Source organism: Amblyomma mixtum, chromosome 2 (assembly GCF_055824585.1).
Source record: "Amblyomma mixtum isolate Tamu chromosome 2, ASM5582458v1, whole genome shotgun sequence".
NCBI classification, from domain to species: Eukaryota; Metazoa; Arthropoda; class Arachnida; order Ixodida; family Ixodidae; genus Amblyomma; species Amblyomma mixtum.
Window position 1 is genome coordinate 294,694,731 of NC_143013.1, and position 20,197 is coordinate 294,714,927.

General features: G+C 44.7%; 2 protein-coding genes across 4 annotated transcripts in view; one reads left to right on the plus strand and one right to left on the minus strand.

Annotated features, from left to right (window-relative positions):
• Nucleotides 1-1,002: 1,002 nt before the first annotated feature.
• Nucleotides 1,003-16,263, minus strand: LOC149364546 (acetyl-coenzyme A transporter 1). Of its 2 annotated transcripts, none has more exons than XM_089574502.1 (10): nucleotides 16,114-16,263; nucleotides 13,038-13,311; nucleotides 11,975-12,279; nucleotides 11,119-11,273; nucleotides 9,608-9,810; nucleotides 8,368-8,552; nucleotides 7,809-7,929; nucleotides 6,670-6,891; nucleotides 5,005-5,173; nucleotides 1,003-4,064 (listed from the first exon to the last, which is right to left on the minus strand). In XM_089574502.1, the coding sequence occupies exons 2-9, from the start codon at nucleotides 13,296-13,298 to the stop codon at nucleotides 5,015-5,017; spliced, it is 1,611 nt and encodes a 536-aa protein (XP_089430628.1). In that variant the 5' UTR covers nucleotides 13,299-13,311; nucleotides 16,114-16,263; the 3' UTR covers nucleotides 1,003-4,064; nucleotides 5,005-5,014. The 2 variants fall into 2 exon arrangements, with proteins under 2 accessions (XP_089430628.1, XP_089430627.1); XM_089574501.1 differs by having other exon boundaries at nucleotides 16,095-16,218.
• A 122-nt stretch (nucleotides 16,264-16,385) lies between these two features.
• aPKC (protein kinase C iota type) overlaps nucleotides 16,386-20,197 on the plus strand; it is a 41,058-nt gene continuing 37,246 nt past the window's right edge. For both annotated transcript variants that reach the window (XM_089574498.1, XM_089574499.1), the window contains exon 1: nucleotides 16,386-16,717. In XM_089574498.1, coding sequence (XP_089430624.1) covers nucleotides 16,668-16,717 — 50 coding nt within the window. In that variant the 5' untranslated portion in view covers nucleotides 16,386-16,667. The remainder of the gene's footprint in view (nucleotides 16,718-20,197) is intronic.

The window sequence follows — 20,197 nt, forward strand, 5'->3', positions numbered from 1 at the left end:
CCCCACAGTGCGGGCATCGCTCATCCGTGTTAGGATCGTAATGTTTTATTATTGCAGGACAGAGTAGAGTACCTGTCTGCAGGCGCCTTAAAGTTCGCTCCTCCGTCTTACTCAGCCCTTTTGCAGGGGCCGGGAAAAGGCGGTGGTTGTCGCTATAATGTGTTAATATTTCCCTGAATCGCAGCAGCGGCTGGTTAGTCTCCGAGCCAAAAGAGCTGGAATGAGAAGCCCGGTGAGTAAGCGCTCGGGCAGCCGCGTCAGCGGCCTCATTAGCTCGTAAGCCCTTGTGGCCAGGAGCCGAAATGATTCGTTTGGGTGTTGGATCAGTGGCAGTCCGTCGTAGAATACAAGCAGCTAAGGGGGAGATCTCCCCTGCCAAGTAATGTTCACATGCTTTTCGGGAGTCTGTGCCATGTCAACACAGACCAAATGACATCCCTGGCAATTTTAAGCCAAAAAATGGAGGCCTAGCACCAAGTCTTGAGCTTGCTTCACATGTAAAGCTAGCCCACTTCTACAAGGTTATATCAAGAGAGGTTTCATATTACAGTGTTCAGTGTCGATGCAGGTCTATAGTGTGGACAAAGGGCAAGCGGTGTGCCAAAGTTCTTACAAAGGTTGAGATGCTCCGGTGTAAAAAAAAGTGTATTTTTTGCAGAGTGAAGTTTTATGCAGCGGGATTGTTGATGTATAGGTTGGTATGTTGTGTGACGAGTGTGTAGTTTTCTGAATCTATTTATCAGTTGTGTGTATTGTTTTTTGTTCTAGCACTGTACTGGCATACAGCAAGTTTACCGTGTCAGGGCAGTGCATAGTGATGGTTGTTATGCCGTAGTAGAAATGGTGTTCTTCATTGTGGCACACTTGGTGTCTTCTAATTTTATTGTATTTATGTTGTCTTGAACTTTTTTTTTCCACTGCTTTAACAGACCACATTTTCTTTATGATGCAGTGTATGTTGCCCGTCTTCAGATATACAAAGATTACATACAATTGAGCACAGACATGAAACAAGCCTTTTTTTTATTGACTTCAATAAATATCTGTCACCAAGTGAATCATATAAGTGTTGAACATAGTTTTCTTTTGGCGCAGTGCAATTTGAACTGAAGTTAGAAGAGCCACATCTTAAACTTTGCAAGCTTTTCAAGAAAGGCTAACAAATTTGCTTGAAATACTTGTGCAGATTGTCGAAAGTATTGTTGTCTATCGGACTAGCTTGTTTTGTGAAGAACAATGGCTGAATGAAATAGCGCTGAAAATGGTTTCCTAGAGTGATCACAAATTTCCTAGGGTCTGTAAAGGTCATCTGGCACGATTGGTCAACTAATGTTAGATTTTTCCAAATGCATTGGTAAAATTAAGTAATTGCAGTTCAGAGAATGTACACGTGTGTAAACCACAACAACTGACTTAAGGTACAAAAAAGACACTGTGTTAGAGACCTTGAAAACATGGAAAACTTGCAAAGTGGTGTGTGCATGTTTGGGTGGTAGGGGAATTGTGAGCCCACTGAGACTTAAGACTGGCAAGTTGAAGGCCTGGTTGAACATCCCTTTCCCTGATTTTTACGTATTATGTCACCTTAGAGATTTCTACAGCTTGGAAGGATTGTGAAGGCCTGCTTTGCCCCACACTGGACTGGACTAGCATCACGAAACCTGTATGGTTAACTGGTCACTTGGCAATGACAGACATGTTTTGAGATGACTCTATATGAACCAGTAATACCGATCGCAATCTTGTTTTAAATTAAGGAGTGTGAATGCAAGACTTTGTGCCTGCAGGTTCTGTAGCAAGCACTTTGCATACGAACAAAAACAGCGCAACCTGCCAGACCTGGTAGTATTAACATGATACAGATCAGTTTTGTGTGCACAGTGGTATGGCATTCTGTGTTGTGCAAACAGTAGGGCAGCTTGCTGTCAAGAAGTTCATTGTCTGAAGTGCACCATGTCACAAAACCATGAATGGCATTGCATGCAGGTCTATGCTCTGGAAATCAGAAGCTCTTATGAAAAAACTTATTCAGACACTAGTTCACGAAGGGCACCATTAAATGTAACCAACTGAGCTTGTTTTTGGTCAGTTTAGCGTAGCCTGGCAATAGATCATGCAAACAAGAGTAAACATGCAATTCTCGCATATGCTCGCTGCTACACTGCGTAACCTGTTCCTGTCCATGGCCAGGTTGTGTATAATGCACCCAAAGCTACACTTCTAGAATTGTACGAATAGTAGATATTTTTTTTACTTTAGAGCCTGAGGGGGCTTGCTTCTTAGCAGTGTAGTGAGGCTGTTGTAGCATCCGTGCCAGTTCTGACCTTCAGAGGGGCAAGGACCAATGTTCCTCGTACCTTGAAGGATTTGGGCATTAGGGATGCACAACGACTAAAAACTGCAAGAGACGCAGGACGGAGGCAGGTGACAACACAGGACGGTACTTCCAAGTACCGCCCTGTGTTGTCGTCTGCCTCCATCCCGTGTCTGTTGTGGTTTTTAGTTGTTACGTCTCACCAACTGGTCTACAACCTTACCCTCCCAAGTTAGGGATGCATAATGAGCCAGACAGCGTGCCTAGAGGCAAAACCTCATGAACGTTAAACTTTGACAAAGGCTGTACCCCCTACGGGATGCGGCGCACCCATGCATATGCCGGAGCCAGTCTGCGCACGCGCATGGCAACACACACAATCAAGCGTTAGCACGGTGCCCAGATGTGTACCTGCCAGGTGGTAAACTCACTGAAACTGGCATGGCAGCATACACTAATCAGATGACATGCACTGCCTTGACTTCACCGGGACAAGTCTGAGCTAACTGCAGCAGCTGTGGCCGCACTTTCATGTGAAATTCACTAACCGAGCACGACGGCACAAAAGAATGGGGGGGTATCACAGTGCCCCTTCCTGATGCCTGACGTGGGGAAATAGGTATGCAAGCATGTGGAACCGGTGCCTCGCAAGAGTTCATGGAGTCACTGGTTAAAAATAGCAGCTGTACAACGATGCAATCGCAATTAAGACCAACTTTTGGAGGTCCCACAAACAGGTCGGCTCTGCGGGTAGGTTGACTCCGCTTATTTTAGACAGTATTTGCACAAAAGGTCTACACAACTTCAATAAGCATGATAAAGCTTCATTGCATTCTTTTTCTTTTTCAAGTAACGGCCTTGTGTGTCTGAACAGTACATGATTTTGAAAATTCATATTGTGCTGTTCCAACGTTTTCCGTGTGCCAGATATATCTGAAATATTCGCTTTGAAGTTATCCGATGAAAATTTCTATTCACTCTTGCCAAAAGTTTACACACTTTCCCTGTACACATTTCAGTGAGGCATGACTGTACACACAAGCCTTAAAAAAAAAAGTGAAAATTGTATGTTGTTTCTTTGCCACAAAACAGACTGAAAGACTTTAATTTTCACTTATAGTCTTGACATAGAGAAGCCATACATCATCATGATGTATGGCCCTTCAGTACCATAACCACTAATTTCTAATTGCATTTTTCATACAGCCCCTCCTCCAGAGTTTCCAAGGTAAGGATGTGCAAGAACATTGCACAAAACCTTAACATGAGGCAGGCTTGTTGTTTTCATTCATTTGACGCTAAGAAATAACTTTGACAAGCTACCAATTTAGGATGGTTTTAGTAATGCAAACATCCTTTAATGCATTGTAGTTGCTATGCCAAGTTCCAGTTGCCACTACTAAAGATAGGAAAGCCATGCAATGTGTAACCTGCTCAAAACGTTTTCTGATAATAAACAAACAAAACAGCCACAGCATTTTCAGTTCCATGACACACTCTTATAGCAGTCTCAAGGGAAAGTGCAAGCATGTTTGTACAGGGCACAGTTTTAAGGTCTAACAGATGCACTTGTAAATGTTGGAATGTGTTTTCACATAATGAATGCACAATGTCCCAATGCCTAGAGAGCTAAGGCATGGCCTGGCATGATGCAAGCTTCGCACTAGACATGAGTGGTGAAGATGTGGCAGCCAGCTTCAATGTTTCCTATGGAGTTCCTGTCGTCATCGTTCATGGTAGAACCTAGCGCCTGCAAAAAAAGGGGCAAAATCTGGCTAATATGTCTTTAGAACAGTATAAGAATTAGCTGCAAAAAAAGGGGCAAAATCTGGCTAATATGTCTTTAGAACAGTATAAGAATTAGGTACACTGAATTCTTCGTAGCTTGCTTTTTCTCTTTCCAATGACGTGCAGGACATTGGTACATATGGACTGCCACATGGGATTTACCTATGCCTGGTAAACAATTTATTATTAATTTGCTTGTGTTGCAACAGCCGACGGCAGCTATGACATCAAAGTTCAGTTCAAGTCACAAAAAACGCAAAAAATTATGGTATAATCACCTCCTAACTGCTTTAATTCACTGAAGTTCTTGCGTGAGCCTGTCCCAAGAGTAGGAATGACAACAAATGAACAAGCAGCCATAATATTGCAGTTTCTTTATGCCTTGCGTGATCTGAATTTTGATGTCATAGCCACCAGTAGGCTGCTGAAACTGAAACAACACGAGAAGAAATTCTATTGTAAATTATTAACCGGGTGCAAGCAAATTCCACACGACAATTTATTTTTACTAATGCCTTGCCCAACGCTACAAAGAAGCAACGTGTACAATCAGAGATTGGTGTCCATACTTTAAATTATATTCTCTGTGTGCTCCACAGCTGTCAGAGCAGCTGGCTTAGCACAGCAGACTTTTACTGTTTGACCAAACCACCGGCATGAACTGGCTGTTTATACAGATCATTTCTCTAGGCAAAGTTTTGAACAAAATTCCAACAAGTTTCAGAGCAGTCCAAAGGAGTTTGCAATCTTGCAATTTAAGAGCTGAAAGCATTTGGCACTTATAAACTCGGTTAAATGGCCAATGCGGCATAATGTGGTACGGAGAAGGCTAACACTAGCCTGTGAAAAAGTGATAGCAGATGCCTGCTCAAGATGAATGGTGCATCCTTACACATACATACCTCAATGCAGTCAAGTGCACTTCCAAGCTGACTGTGGCAGAGACTGGAGCCAATGTGCTCGCCGCCGAGCGTACAGAAGCCACAGGAAACCAAGCAAAATGCAGAGCACCATCTCAATGTTGTAGCCGTCTATGGAGGTCTCGCAGGTGCCCCCCTGACCGGTGCATGTCTGCGAGAAACGTTCCACAGAACACTTTGTTTTGGCTTCAAGCATGACTTGCCATACGGCATTAGCAGACAGAAATAGGGGACATGAGAGGTTTGACAGAGTAAACACATAAGAAATTGATAGTCCCTCAAGCAAAGAAAGGCTTGGGGAAATATAAACCTGGATGTAACGAACCTCCATGCAGCAGCGCCCCCATTGAAGTGCATGTATTTGAGAACTCTATGTAAAGAAGATGTTGCAGTGGTTGACCTTAATATAAGGAATTCATTATACCAATTATCTGTTAGCTAGCGTTGCGTTACTTGAAATTTGGCCAAATCGCGTTAAAATTTCATAACGATAAAACATGAACTGGCATTAGAGAAAAACGTTTACGATTGCAACGACTAACAGCAGTTGATGTAACACGCAGTGTTCTCGCACTTCAGAAGCGGGGACGGTGGAGAGTGCTGGCGACACAAGGCGAAAAATCCTCTTCCTGGGGCAACAGTTGTGGGCTAATAAGAGAGTAGGAACGTGTGGGAAGAAGCAAATACCTCTATGGCCGTTCTAGCGGTGGTAGCGCACTCTCCTCTAGCCTGGCATGCAGTGTCTCCGACTCCCCCGCCTACCCACTCATAGCAGCGTTGTAACCGCCGCGGTGGTTCAGTGGTTATGGTGTTCGGCTGCTGACCCGAAAGACACGGGTTCGATCCCGGCCGCGGCGGTTGAATTTCTTTGGAGGAGAAATTCTAGAGGCCCGTGTACTGTGCGATGTCAGTGCACGTTAAAGAACCGCAGGTGGTCGAAATTTCCGGAGCCCTCGACTACGGCATCTCTCATAGCCTTAGTCGCTTTGGGGCGCTAAACTCCCATAAACCAACCAACCATAGCAGCGTTGTGCGAGCCGCTACGGAAACGCAACCGCGAAACATTTCTCCGTGTTATGACTTCGAGTAACATTCTCAAGGTGATTAGACCTACATTTATTTCTTATTTTGGTTGCCATTCTGCACTGCCCTTTCGAGTCTTCATGCGAAAACTGCATATAACGAAAACCTGGATGTAACAAAAAATTGCGCACTTTTTTCTATTTCGTTATATCCAGGTTTCACTGATAGCTGGTTTAATTGATTGCTATTTTTTATTTTGGGTTAAAGATCTGCAGAAAATAAAAGGTGTTATTTCTCTATGCTCTAAAATAGGTTTCAAAGAATTGTTTTTGTTTTTTTTTTGTATATCGGGAGCAAATGTATTTCTTATAGGCTGTGAGGTGTGTGGCACACATGAATTCAGGCAGTCTTTTGTAGTGTCTGTTATGATGTGCCATGAGGAAGAGTGCCTTTTACAAGAGATGCCGGCATTTGGGTCGCACTGTTTGGTGAGTGTACATGAGATGGGCACATTTGCTGTGCAGCATCAATACACATTGTAAAAGTATGTTCCTCATCTTGTCCAGTGCTGAAAGGAGAACTGTGCAGAAACTGCTGCTGGTTGATTACAGGCATGAAACTCACCTCCAGGTCTTCCTTGGAAGAGCACAGGGGCCAGCCTTGTGATGCACCGACACAGCTTTTGAAGGTCAGGCTGTCCACCATCCAGAGCGCGGTGGTCGCGGGCCAGTTTCCACCCAGGTTGCATATCGTATTGAGCAGTGTCATGTAGGTTCCCCCTATGGCGGGGTCACTCACCCTCGCAAAGAACGCCATCAGGGACACAAAGATGCAGTACACTGTAACCTGCGCAATACAATCACACACATTTACGCGCTATTCGTATGCTCAACAACACACCAAGCCACAAGCCCATAAAGGTATAGTACATGCAGGGCAAAGGTTTAGAACATACGTGGTTTAATGCCCTGAAGGTGGTGAAAATTATACTGAAGCCCTCCACTTTGGTATCTCTCACTGCCCACATGCCGCATTGGAACATTGAACTCCACCAACCTAGCATCCTATCCACAGTATGCATCCTACAGAACATTACAAATGAAGGTCAAAGCACATAGTACTCACATCCACGCTTGAGGCAAGTGCACTACACTTTGTGATACATAATTAACTTGCACATGTATTTGTATAAATACTACAATGTATTCATGTGCAACTATACTGCCACAAAAAAGTTGGTACATAGGCTCCATGGTTGGTACATAGACGTAGCTTTTTGCACAGTCGGTGGACTTGTGAGTCTGTTATGTGCATTAGCATCCAGACACCCAAATAACTCTTGTGCAGCATCCTTTTTGTCATAAAAGCTTCCCTGATTGGCGTATCACTCAGGTAATGCTGGTATTGAAATAAAATCGGTATGCAAGTTGCATCACTGCACAGGACATACTAAATATGACACTGGGAGAAAAAACAGTGACTTGTGCACTACAAAACATTGTAGTTTTAAAACAGCAGTACTTAACAGTCAAAATTGTGTGCAGTAACATGGAGTTGTTGCGCAGCTAGTTCTACGCATTGATAAGCTGAGCATGAAATTATGCACCAGAGACTGCGAAGCTATCTATGAACCCTAAACAACAAATTTTCATGGTCACTAGCATTTTCTTCACCAAAACTGGACAAGGATGGAACAGGCTTGCAAGATGCCCATTCTTAAAAACACTGTATGGCCGCTCCATTCACCATCAGTCAAGCCTTACCTGGTGCACAGCGTAGACAAGAACAATGACTGCGTAGTAGTAGAACGGGAATGTGCCATCAGGATTCTTGACGTGGTATGTCCACTTGAGAACAAGCATAAACACCAGGCCAAGTAACAGCCTGCAAGAGCCACAGGATGTTGCCTTATTAAAATGAACCACCAGCGGGTGAAGACATCTTTCTTAGCAGGTCACTTTTACACAAGCCTTGAAGCACATCACAGCCACATGTTTGCATTCGTGGAGTACTTCTAAAGGTAGCACGACATCAGAGTTGCTATATCTTTTGTAAGCAACCAATATTGTTCTAATACTAGTCTGATTATTTTTCTTTTTTCACACTTCATAATAGCCTGCTTGTTGCATTTTTCTTCACAGCTTTCTTTCACTCTAGCACTGTTCTTTATTTTCAGTAAGCTGATGAAGCAAGGACGCCATTAGATTAAGCGAGTAAAGACACATCCTTTGGCAAGATTTACAGTAAAAAAAAGAAAACAGAAGCTCTTTGCGTGCCCCTCAAACACAGTACTGCAGACATATGTTGCATTCTGCTGCATACCTGGGCGCATAGGCCTTGAGAAAGATGTCAAGAGGGCTGCGGCCAGCCGTGTGCTTGCTTATGATGAGTGGTAGCAGAATCTGTATGGGCACCATGGGGATCGCCAACAGGGCCAAGTTTTCCCGGTGCACACCGGCCTCGAGGAGCTTCAATCCCGTCACGCTGTCAGCTGCTGCAAACCCCACCTGCAGGAAAATGAGGTGACCCCAACACCATTTTTGAATTTCGCCGTCATCAGCATCCACATACCAGACATTCACTCATTCATTACTAGCAAGCAAGTGGTATGGGAAATAGCAGCACATTCAACCTTTTTAGATAACTATTCGGGCCCAACCTGATGTGAGGAAATGGCGGTTCTGGTTATATATCAGGCTTTGCCTACCACACTCCTCTGCACCTATTAAACTTCTAACAGTCTTTTTTGCTGGATATGCGGCACCATTTCCTGAGGACTATTCCAACATGCACTTGTAAATTCCACCCCCCCCCCCTCCCCCTTAAAGAAAATAAAAAATTATCCAGTATACTGTGGCATTATGGTCAGTCATGGCAACAACATCTTCCATGGCTGCACTTTACGGAATTTATTGATGCGAGTTCACCAATCGCGCACACAATTTTAGAGATATAGGCAATTATGTCCATCTGTCAAAGGACATAGTGATGTCTCCAGCGAAGCTAAAGGTGGCAGAAAGACAGTGTTTCACTGCAAGACATTTAGCAAACTCATGTATCTAACGGATGGAACGCCGACCACAGGTTGTTGTTAATACGAAGACATTTCGGCTTCCGTACAGAAGCATTGATCACTCTTCCATAATCAAGAGTGATCAAGGCTTCCGTAGAGTGATCAATGCTTCCGTATGGAAGCCGAAACATCTTCGTCTTCGTATTAACAACAACCTTTGGTCGGTGTTCCTTCCATTAAATACATGGATCCTCTACACGACCAGACGAGTTTTCGTCAAACGTTAGATTATATATAGCAAATATTTTGGCGTCCATTAAAAAATATTTTTTGTTTGCTTTCATTCAGATTAGTCAGACTGTCATTGAAGGACCAAAAAAATTAACGGGCATGGTGCAAACAAACGTTTGATAAAACAACAGCACACATTAATGGCCTAGTTCTCAAATGTCTGGAAATGGATGACAATAAACCTCAAAAGACTGCTGTCAAACGACTATTACTGCAAAGGAATGGCTTACATAAGTGAGAAACAAATGCCTCACTCACCTTGCACGTCAGCACGAAGACACACAAGATTCGGACACTGGGAAGATGGAAGATGCGCAGTGCCATCTTGTACGTCTGGGCGACACCCAAATCGGGGTGGCCGTCGGCAGCGTCTTCAGCAGCACTGGCGTCTCGCTCGTGCTTGAGCAGGGCAACCAGGGTGGTTGTCACCATGAACACAATGCCCCAGAAATACAGGAACCCTGCAGCCAAAACACAAGCACCGAGTTGCAACCTGATTCCCCAGAAATGTTGCTGCAAACAGACGTAATACATTTGGTAAAATACAAGGTCATAGCTACAAAACAAGAATTTCCTGTCTATGCCGCATGCGAAACTAAAGAAATTTGCTTTTCTTAGCGTACCGTGCAGAGAAAATGTCGGCAATAGCCGTTTTGTTGTATACCCTTAGTGTGCACGTGCTAACTTGGTTGTGGTGGTGATTCCATGCACTGCTTTGCTAGAACTGAAGGTTGGGAAAGTTGGTGCGGAATTTCGAGCTCTGAAAAGTTTGGAAAACTAGCTCCACTCTACTTTATTCCAAACTGTAACAAGAAATCTGGTCTATCAAAATGAGAATGCTTGAAGTGGACTAACACGTTCAATTACCCACTACATGTTCACATTTTTGTCCACTGTTAACCTATTGTTAGCCTCTTATTATGGTCACAGTATCAGTTTATCTTACGTTGGAAATGTAGTAATCCTGTTATTCAAAAACCTGTAATTTACAATTTTTGGGATCTAAATCAACACTGTACTTTCATCACTGTCCAGAATTTCACATTGGGTTGGTTTGTTGAGATTTTGTTGCGCATAAGTGGACAAGGCAGCACCAAACATACGGTCTGAAGTGTCTGTTGTGCTAAAGGACTGAAAGTTTTAAAAAAGTTACAATTTAAAACATTCCCTTCTTCCAGGAACTTTATTAAAAGACATAAAAGATCTACAACTGCATTTTCTCCTAAAAGTAAGCTAGGGTGAAGGGGAATGTATTGGATGCAAAATGGCATGAAATGCTTTTCTCTTTTTCTCTGAAGTCTTGTGCACGAAGAAAGAATGTAGTTTACTGCAAGCTCATCTCTGCATGCTTCGCAAGGGGTTCGTCTAGTTTCATGAGTATGAAGCAGTGTGTAGGATGTGTGTGTCCTATGCAAAGATGTCAAAAGATCACATCTGCAAAATGTTCCCGGCGTCGACATGACTTCCGTTCCTCTAAAAGCAGTCTCACAAGGCAGAATTTGCTGTGTGCTGCCATAATCCAAAGAGCCTGCAATTTACATTTTAGTTTACTGTGTAATAACCTCAACTTTCTCAAATGTACCTGTGCAAGCTTGTGCAGCATGATTAAAAACACTTTTTGCAAATCAGGGCAATATACTTCTCAAACAGAAGCATGTGCAGGGATGAAAAAGCTTCCATGAATTACTGGCCTGTCTATCTACGCAAGCGAAAGCCTCTACTTACATGCCCCGCAAGAAGGACTGTGATAGTAGCACAATGCCTCTTACCATCAAGGGTGACGATGCCATCCTTGTGAGGAGTAGACCTGAGGTAGCGGTTGCAAAAGTCAGCTGACTCAAGGGCCAAGAAGACGACATTGCCCAGGAAGTAGCCGGCAGTCTGGCCCACTGAGTTACACGTAGACGCATAGCCAACATGCCTCCTGGGAAAGCAAAACAGAGGGGCCATTTGTAGTGTTGCATACCTTTCTTTGTAAAGGACGAAGAACATCCTTCAGCAAAAGCATTTGCAAACTCTCTACACAAGAACTGCATAAAACCTCGCATGCTGCCACTGCATTCACATCTGAAGCTAAGTGCTTCACAATAGCTGCGAAATTGTTTTTTAATAAGGGCTTAGCTTGAAAGCAGTAAGCATGAATAGCACACATGAATAAACCACACGCAAGTTCCTGATAGCATTTTAATGTGAATGCACCAGGCATCTATTCTTTGGGCAATATTCCTGTGCTAACAATATTTTAGGAGGGGTTCATGCCTATGGCAGAACTGTTTGCATTCTTGCTGGAACTTTGCTGCAATTCTTTCTATGCAAATGTTGCCACCCCAAGGAAATGAATACGGAAATGCATGAATCAGGCATGAAAAAAATGCAGTGCCATCAAAGGCGCTAGACCTTTGTCTCCTTGCATTCTGCTCTTTCATCCATGCTGCCATACCAACCCACAGAAGTGGTTTCTACTACGCAGTATAAAGCAGCAGCATAACACATGTCAACAAAGGAATGGTGCCAAATGAGGTGCATCTCATTACATACTGGGAATGAAAGCACAGTAGTATTGCCGGGAAAATAGATTTCACATGTAAACACGCCACTGCATAAAAATGCTGTGTGCTCACCCACCTCGAGAGCATTGTAAGAGCCCAGCCATCCACAGCGATGTCCTGAGTAGCTGCCAGGAAGTTGAGTGCAAAAAAGATGACTGTCAGCAATAGGATGCTCGGTTCAGCTGTGCTGCCTTCTTCGTCACCGAGCAAGGCCCGCACGTGCGACGACAGCCAGAAAAAGGACAGGCCGATGGCGTACTGCGTGGGCACCAGCCACGACTTGCGCCGCCCAAAGCGGTTTGAGTAAAGCGAGTCGACGATAGGCGCCCACAGAAGCTTCACACTGAAGGGCCACGAGACAAAGCTGAACAGGGCTTGTTCCTGCATGACAGCAGAAGAAGGATGCTTTTCAAAGGAGTAATGTAAAACAAAGTTTTGGTGCCCAGGTGTCCCAGAAGCTAAAGTGTAATGCACTTTTACACCTTCAAAGCAATATTTCGGCCGTGAGGCATGCTGTAGCGGAGGATTCCTAGTTCATTCTGAACACCTGCTATTCTTTGCATTGCACAGACATCTCAGTACACAGGTGTCTCTGCACTTTGCTTCCCTTGAGATACCCCCATGGTTAAAATGCGAGGTATTATATGATGCCCTCCACTGTGCATCAGTTACTGCCAGGCCCATACTGAAATGAAATACTACACAAGCATGTATGACTTGTACACAGTAAAAAAAATGATGACAGGCAACACCACATCACGCGTTACATTTTGTAGGATGTATTCAATGCTGTATGATCATCAGCTATGGTGGGCCACCTGTCCGCAAGAGCTACGGCCCCTTATGGTATGCAGAACTGTAGTGGGGCATATGTTTTCTACTACAGCATCCTTAAGACACAGAGCCAGTGTCCCACATATTTTTAAGCATGAAATGCTAAGTAAGAGAGTGTTGCAGGTTTCAATAAACAAATCTATGATGCAAATGCGTGTGATTAGCTCTAAATTCCCCCTCTTTTTCAGTTTTCTTGTTTGAGTACCGCAGCCTTTTTTTCTACTGCCTTTTTTTTTTTTAAACATTCTTACAACACCGCAAATGACGTCACTGAAAGGCATTCTTTTTGTGAATCAATTTCCGACCTTGTAGCTGACGTGCCTGTTCTGGAGCAGCAGGGGCACAGCTGAGCCGAGGCCCAAGGGGATGCCCTGAAGCACGTACAGGAACAACAGGAGTGCAATACTGCGCCACTCCTCACGCACACCTCCCAGCTGGCTTTTGTCGTGAGGATGGCCATCCCCGGATGATCGGCCATCCTCGAGCAGCGGATTCCTGTCTCGAGCCACAGTGCTGTCTTCAGAGGAGTCTTGGTGTCCGGAGAAGGGACGCTTGCGAGCCTCCATGTTACTCTGCAAGCTTCCAAGGCAAATCATGGAGACAGAGCGATTTTTCAGTGAGCCCTTCATGATCACTTGGCAAATGATACTCGAGCACTCTGCTACTTGTCTGTGCATTTCTTAATGAGATTGTAAACCTCAAAATAATGTGTCTCCCTTCTTTCAAAGATGTCAGATATGGTAATGTCGCTAAAAAGATGATTTTATCATAAAGTGAAATGGTATAAACATCAGGCACCTGTGAAGACTCAACATACACCTTTATGCATTACTAGTGGTGACGACTTGAGACCAGCAACTTCACTGGCTACACCTGGTGAATTGTTCGATAAGAAAAACAAGATCCCAAAGCGTAATAGAACATGTTTTAAAGTGTTTTTCTTTTTAGTTGTATTTTAATAATAGAGGGCAAGGTGCAAATAAGCAGTTAAAGGGCAAAATAACTAAATAAATAAAGGGTCACAGTGATGCTACATACCGACGGACCAATAATAGTGATTCTGTAAAACCTTTCTTTGATGCCATGAATTCCGACAGCTCTGGTACACAATGCTAATGAATTTGTTCAGTTGCAGGAATTTTGGCTAAAAAAAATGGCTTTTCTCACCAGATAAAGCTGAAAAATAGTATACAATTGCGATGGTCTCCATTACTTGGCCGCCGCGGTGGCTCAGTGGTTATGGCGCTCGGCTGCTGACCCGAAAGATGCGGGTTCGATCCCGGCCGCGGCGGTCGAATTTCAACGGAGGCAAAATTCTAGAGGCCCGTGTACTGTGCGATGTCAGTGCACGTTAAAGAACCTCAGGTGGTCAGAATTTCTGCAGCCCTTCACTATGGCATCTCTCATAGCCTGAGTCGCTTTGGGACGTTAAACCCCATAAATCAAACCAAACCTCCATTACTTAACCGCACTGAAGAAATGAATTAATTGGGAGTTGAACTTATAGTTCTTCAAGCATGCTCATAAGGACATTGCTGAGATGTTCCTGGGACATGTGATCACGTGATTGGTAGTGCAGATGTGGTGGACTGCATGTTCGGTTATTAAAACTAGTGGGGAACTGAAAGCCGTATGAGTGTGAGTGCACATGTTACAGTCTATAAGAGCAGAAAAAGTTGTCTTTATGACATGGAAGCACCGATTCACAAAACGGTTATTTTCTGCAACACAGCAAAATCAGTTGCTCAGCAAGCACTGGGCTTGCATGGCTTCTTTTGAAACAAAAACAACAAACGAATTGTGCAGCACACAAGAGCACTATTATGAGTGATGTGAAATGACACATAGCACTAGCTGGATGGCATGAAAAGAACATTCAATTACTTTCAGCCTCAGCATTTCATGTCCACCTGCCTGAATGCGCACCTGTGCTTTGACAAGCATGGACAGCACACACCGACCCATGCCAGCAATACAGAAAAGAGATGGGAATAAGATTGAAAGGACTTGCATCTCTGCACTGAGCTCGGTGCATAATATGCTTGTTCTCCTGAAGCAACATATAGTTCTGGTAAGCAAAACAATATACCGCGTTCAGGATATCGGTAAACGTTTTTCGATAGAGCAACACATGTAATGTAGCCAGCAGAAAAGGTCCACTTGTCGGCACTGACAGCTTCTCGTTGCAGTATTTTTCAGTGTGCGCTTCATATCACCAGAACACTGGCAGGCATGTTAATCAACATGTGTCCTCTGACAAGGAAATAACTGTTTATCGATTTCACACATCACTTGCGTTTTTCTGCTGTGCTTTGACCAGGTTTTCTCGCTACATGTCCTGGAAGGTTATGTGTTTAGCTTAATGAAATCTTATCCTGTGCGCTTTTTCATTGCTGCTCGACCCGCCGCGCGATTCAGAAGCACGAATCATTGCCAAATCGCTGAGGTTTCGATGCATTTTCCTGGAACCCTGTGTCAGCGCTCGACCCCGCACATTTATGCAGCAACGCATTTTAGCGGTCTACACGGTTTCCGCTCGTTAGCTCCAGCATCTATAAAATAAGAGACCAACAGCGCTGAGGACTATAATAGGCGTTAAAAGCAAACGTACGTGTCTTGGTCAGAACAAAACGTCTGGTGACTAGGGCAGGTTAAAATGTTTTTGAGTACATGTATTGCTGTCGTGCGTAAGTGTACGTGCCTCCGATAGACTGTTTCACATGAATCGAAGCTCGTCGAAGAGTTCATTCAGATCGATACAAGCGAGGCGTCGCGGCGTACCGTCTGGAACCAGGAGGCATATGTTGCGTTGAGCTGTCGTCTGAAACGCCCTCGCGACATTTTGCGTAACAGGTCAGCACATATGCTCTGATATCCCGGTGGTTCCTTCAAGCACACAGGCGAGCTTAAAAACCGACGGCACCGAGAAGAAAATCTATTGATGATACATAGAACAAAGCATAACATCGTGCACTGTTTCGAATGGAAAAATAAAACCAGAAAACGTTATCAAAAGCGCCAACGTGCGACATAAATGAATGGATGAAATTGGCAGGTGCGCTTAGTTCTTCAACGCTCGATCGGACGTACTACTGAACGAAACCTCGGTAACTTTTCATATATGCTGCGTGCGAATTGCAAGGCACCAAATCATGCGCAGCCGTAACACCGTTCAGTCAAAAGCAGCGCAAAAAAACAGTGAATGAGCGTTGCTTTTTAGTGTCCAATCAATGTTTACTCCTGTTGAGCCATGGTAAATACTCTGCTTGCTACCACGCTGTCGTGTGTAGATTTCTAGAGCGTAACAATGCTCTACAACTCTGTTTTAAACTCTCGCACAACCCACAAGAACAGAAACTCACCCGCGGTGGAGCTTCTCACCTCGAATCTGCAGTTATCCAGTGTCATCCATTTATTCCTTGTGCGAAATGATTGCAGCAGACGATCCCGGCTTAGACATACGTGTCCCTCTGAATTTAGGCTTCACCGTTAAGCGGCGCTACATTTCAGTGCACTTAAAACATTACAAGGCGATAACAATTTGCAGCTGTAGGCAGTCACATGCAAAATTCAGTTGCTTTGTTTTAGGTGCCTAATAATATTTTGATGTTGTAAATTTGTTATAAGAGGAAAAGAGAGTGCATAAGAATCGGCATTTCCGCTTCCGTTTGTGGCACAACCCAGCATGGCGGCAGTGGAATTTCTACTTTGACTCATTGGGATGTTTGTGTAGAAGTTGGGCGCGCTGCAGGTGCTAATATGTCCGAGCGGTTGAGGACTGTGAAATCAACGTCGCGGACGCGCTGTCTGCGACACTTCTAGCCCCTTTAGTTCGCGAAAACCGCGATCCTATGAGCCGTCGCTGCGCGCCTCACCCGCAAGTTGACCACGGGCATCAATCTGCTTCTCCCTGAGTAATTAATTCGGCCTCCAAGATGACTGACGGCGAAGGCAACGAAATTCGTGTCAAGACGGCCTACAACGGGTGAGAATGACTTCTAAAATCTGTTCGCATGTTGCTGCTTTCCAGTAACTTCGCCAAGCTTGTCCTTCCCTAAAGCAGTGTGTGTCTCTGGCTATCCCCCCCTTCTCTGATGACCGTTGACACAAGCAATCTCTTGACACTGGATATGCAGTGAAGCTTTCCACGTGTTATTATTGCGTACCAATGCTTCTGTGTGGGTAGTATGATTTTATCTCCCCCCTGGTGGCCGTGAGAGCAGTGCGCGATTATTACCCACCCGCTCTGGAAGAAAGACGCGCTCCGTGCGGGACTCAATCGAAGCGCGCCTGTCACTTTGCCTGTTTGCTTTGGTCGGGCTCCTGTCACGCTATGCAGGGACTCCGACTTAATTCGCTCATTTTGGACCGCTACAGCTGCGAGCAGCACTCGCTTGCGGTGCCAAGATGTTTCGCACTTCCTCCGAGGACGCTGTTGATCGTCGTATTTCCTCCCCCTTAACCTGGCCCGGTTCGCACGGTAATTAAGACGGGCTGACCTCGAAAGTGTCGCGACGAAGGAGGGGAAGGTCCGCGACGTTGTTGCAGACCAAAATCAATCGCACCGTTCGACAGGCTCCTTGTAACGTCACTCAGTAGCGGCGCGCCTGTGGCTTTTTTTTTCTTCTCACAGCTCCCGTGCCGCACGCCAACCTACGGTGTCTCGGCGGCAGGTTTATCGGTAGTTGGCGAAAGTCGCGTTTTTTTTTTCTCTCTCTCTCTTTTCATCTTGGCGCAGCGAGTTCCTTTGCGTGCGCGCGATGGATGTTTCCGCAGCTAGTCTGTGCGGCCGCTTGCGTGACGTGACGGCCCGTGCGGTGCGAGCCTCCAGCACTGCCCGTCCTTTTTCTGTGTGTGTGTTTGTTTTCTTTCGTCTGTTTCATTCTTTTCGACGCGGCGTGTTTGTGAAATGGAATTCGTTCCGGTCACGGCCCCAACCGTTGTTCATTGTGCCGTAGCCGCGTCCGTCGCGCAGAGCGCAGCTGGCTGGCTCTCTAGCTGCTCTGAGTGCTGCCCGCGTTACGCCCGTAGGTCGCTCGGCTCGTAACGGTGTTTCTTGGTGCGCTGGACGCGCTTCTCTTGCCCCCGTAGCGCTCCGCGTAACGTCGCCGCTCCTCTCGAGTCATTTCCCTCCCCCGCTTCTCTGATGTAACCTTTATTTTGTGTTTAATTTGTTTTCTTCCGGCCTACACATTCCGCCAGAGCGCGGCGAGAGGAACGCCCCTGTGAGAGACTCGTCAGCGAGCGAAAAAGAAGCGGGTAACTTGGCTTCTCCACCGTGGAGCGCGCGCGCGCTGTCTGAGACGCTCCTCTCATTCTTCCCAGCCCTCCTCCGCTTCCTTTTCCTTATCTTTATTTATTTTTATCAAGGCACAGCGGAGCCCGAACGCGCAGTGAAACGAGTTCGGCTATCGAACAGGTCTGGGCGCTGACTACGCCCTTTGCGCTTTTTTGCGTGGGCGGCGCATGAATAAGCCCCTCGTGCGCTGTGTTATCGGCCGTGTAAGCCGGGTCGAAAGATCGCCTCTCTGGCGTCACAGTTTTATTGGAACGAGCGGAGGCGTTTTTTCCTACTTTTTTTTTAGACTTCCGCTAGGGGAGCACCAGCCTTTCTGGCTGGAAAGAGGCATTGTGGGCTCAAGCTCCTATACAGGAGCCCAAACCCTAATTGAATAAAATACTTTTTTTTTGTTTTGCTGTATTTTAAATCTTGCAGCCCATTCGTTGCTTTGTAGCTTTAAATGTTGAAATCGGGGGTTTGACGCAAACCCATCAGATTTTCCACCAACTTTAAATGGTGTATACTCTACCATACAAAACCTTGCAATTAAAAAAAAATGGCATAACTAACCACAATGAAAAATGCACATGTATAAGTCGGAAACACGTACACCTTTTGTGGGGCTGCGGTTGTGAATATTACAGCTCTTTTATTGCCATCAGTTTCAGTAGCAGTGGTGAGTTGGAAGTTATTTTGGCACAGGTCATAACACAGGACCACTGTCTGTAGATGTTTGCAGATTGTAGTAGTCTTTACTTTGGCTTGGCTTTGGAGCAGCTGCTAGCTGCAGCCATGGATAGGAGAATGAGCAATTTATTTATTTATTTATTTATTTATTTATTTATCATCATACCCACAGCGCCATTGTCTGGCATTACAGTGGGGGGGTTGAACAAAAAGTACACAAATGCTATCTCATGCAGGCTGTTAAAAAAAGATAACAATGAGATAGAAAGAATGAATGCTTGTGCACACATGGCGTCATTGTAGCTGCTTGGTGTGTGCTGACACGAGCCACCCGCGTGTGCAGCGCCCTATTAAGTGAAAGGGAACATTTCCAGCAATTGTGAACTATTTTTTCACAAATAACAGAGGTGGGTCTTGGGCATATCAGCCCTTGTTCTTATTTTATTTGTTTTATGGAAAAAATTATTCACTGGAAGAGGTCCTGGCACATACCACAGATGCTCTTTTACGCTGCTTATACAAAGAAAACAAGCTGGCTTGCATGCTGAGCTCAGCTAAAGGCGCTACACGATTTAACAATGTCATAGGGGAGCAAACTCGTTACTGATTGTTGCTTTAGTCTAACTACTGCTAATATCAGAATTTATCTAGTACAAAAATGTTATTTAAGGAATGAAACCTGAGCCGCGTTGAGGCGTTTTTATAATGTTCTGGGCCTTTATTACATAATAAACGAAGAGAATTGTTTTTGGCTTGAAAGAGTTTAAGAATGGGCAGCCCCGTTCAAAGAATAAAACAGAGCACAACTTTGGGCATGTGGATGGGATGGCTTCGACACCAACATTGTAAGACTGGGATGACTAGGTGAAAACAGTTAGAGCTATGAAAACTGACTGTCACAATGCCACCTTTTTGGAACACCACCTTGTTTAGCACTTGGTGCAGGATAGTTTGTGTTTGGTGTGTTTTAGGAGCACCTTCCGGTTTCACTTTTTTAAGCTGTTAATGACGTTAATGGGAGCTGTAAAATTTTCACAAGTGGGGCTGGCACATAGGGTCCTGCGGCCAGCAACTGCTTAGCAGGAAATGTAGCATCAGAGGGCTAATTCTGCCACAAAATAAATAAATAAAATAAAATAATATAGCTTTTGATTATAGGGTCCAGTTTTCAGTCTCAATCTACCGTTTCGTCCCAAATAGTGAGCCTGACGCAAGATTGCATTTCACTACACATGTGCCATAAAATCTGCCTAGTTGCATGTCCTGAGGTTCTGGAGGTTGACAGGGCATTGAAACTTAATTTTTTCAAAAAGGAATAGAATCTGGGGCCAATAATGCTCAAATTTTTTCGTGCTACGTGTATTATGCATGTTTATGTTCTGGTACCAGATGTGCTGTGCAGTGCATTTCACTGCAAAAGGGTATTACTCCTCACATGCAACATCTCGCAGAAAATAATGTTTTTCAGTTGCTCTTTTAAAAGCTTCCTGCATGCAA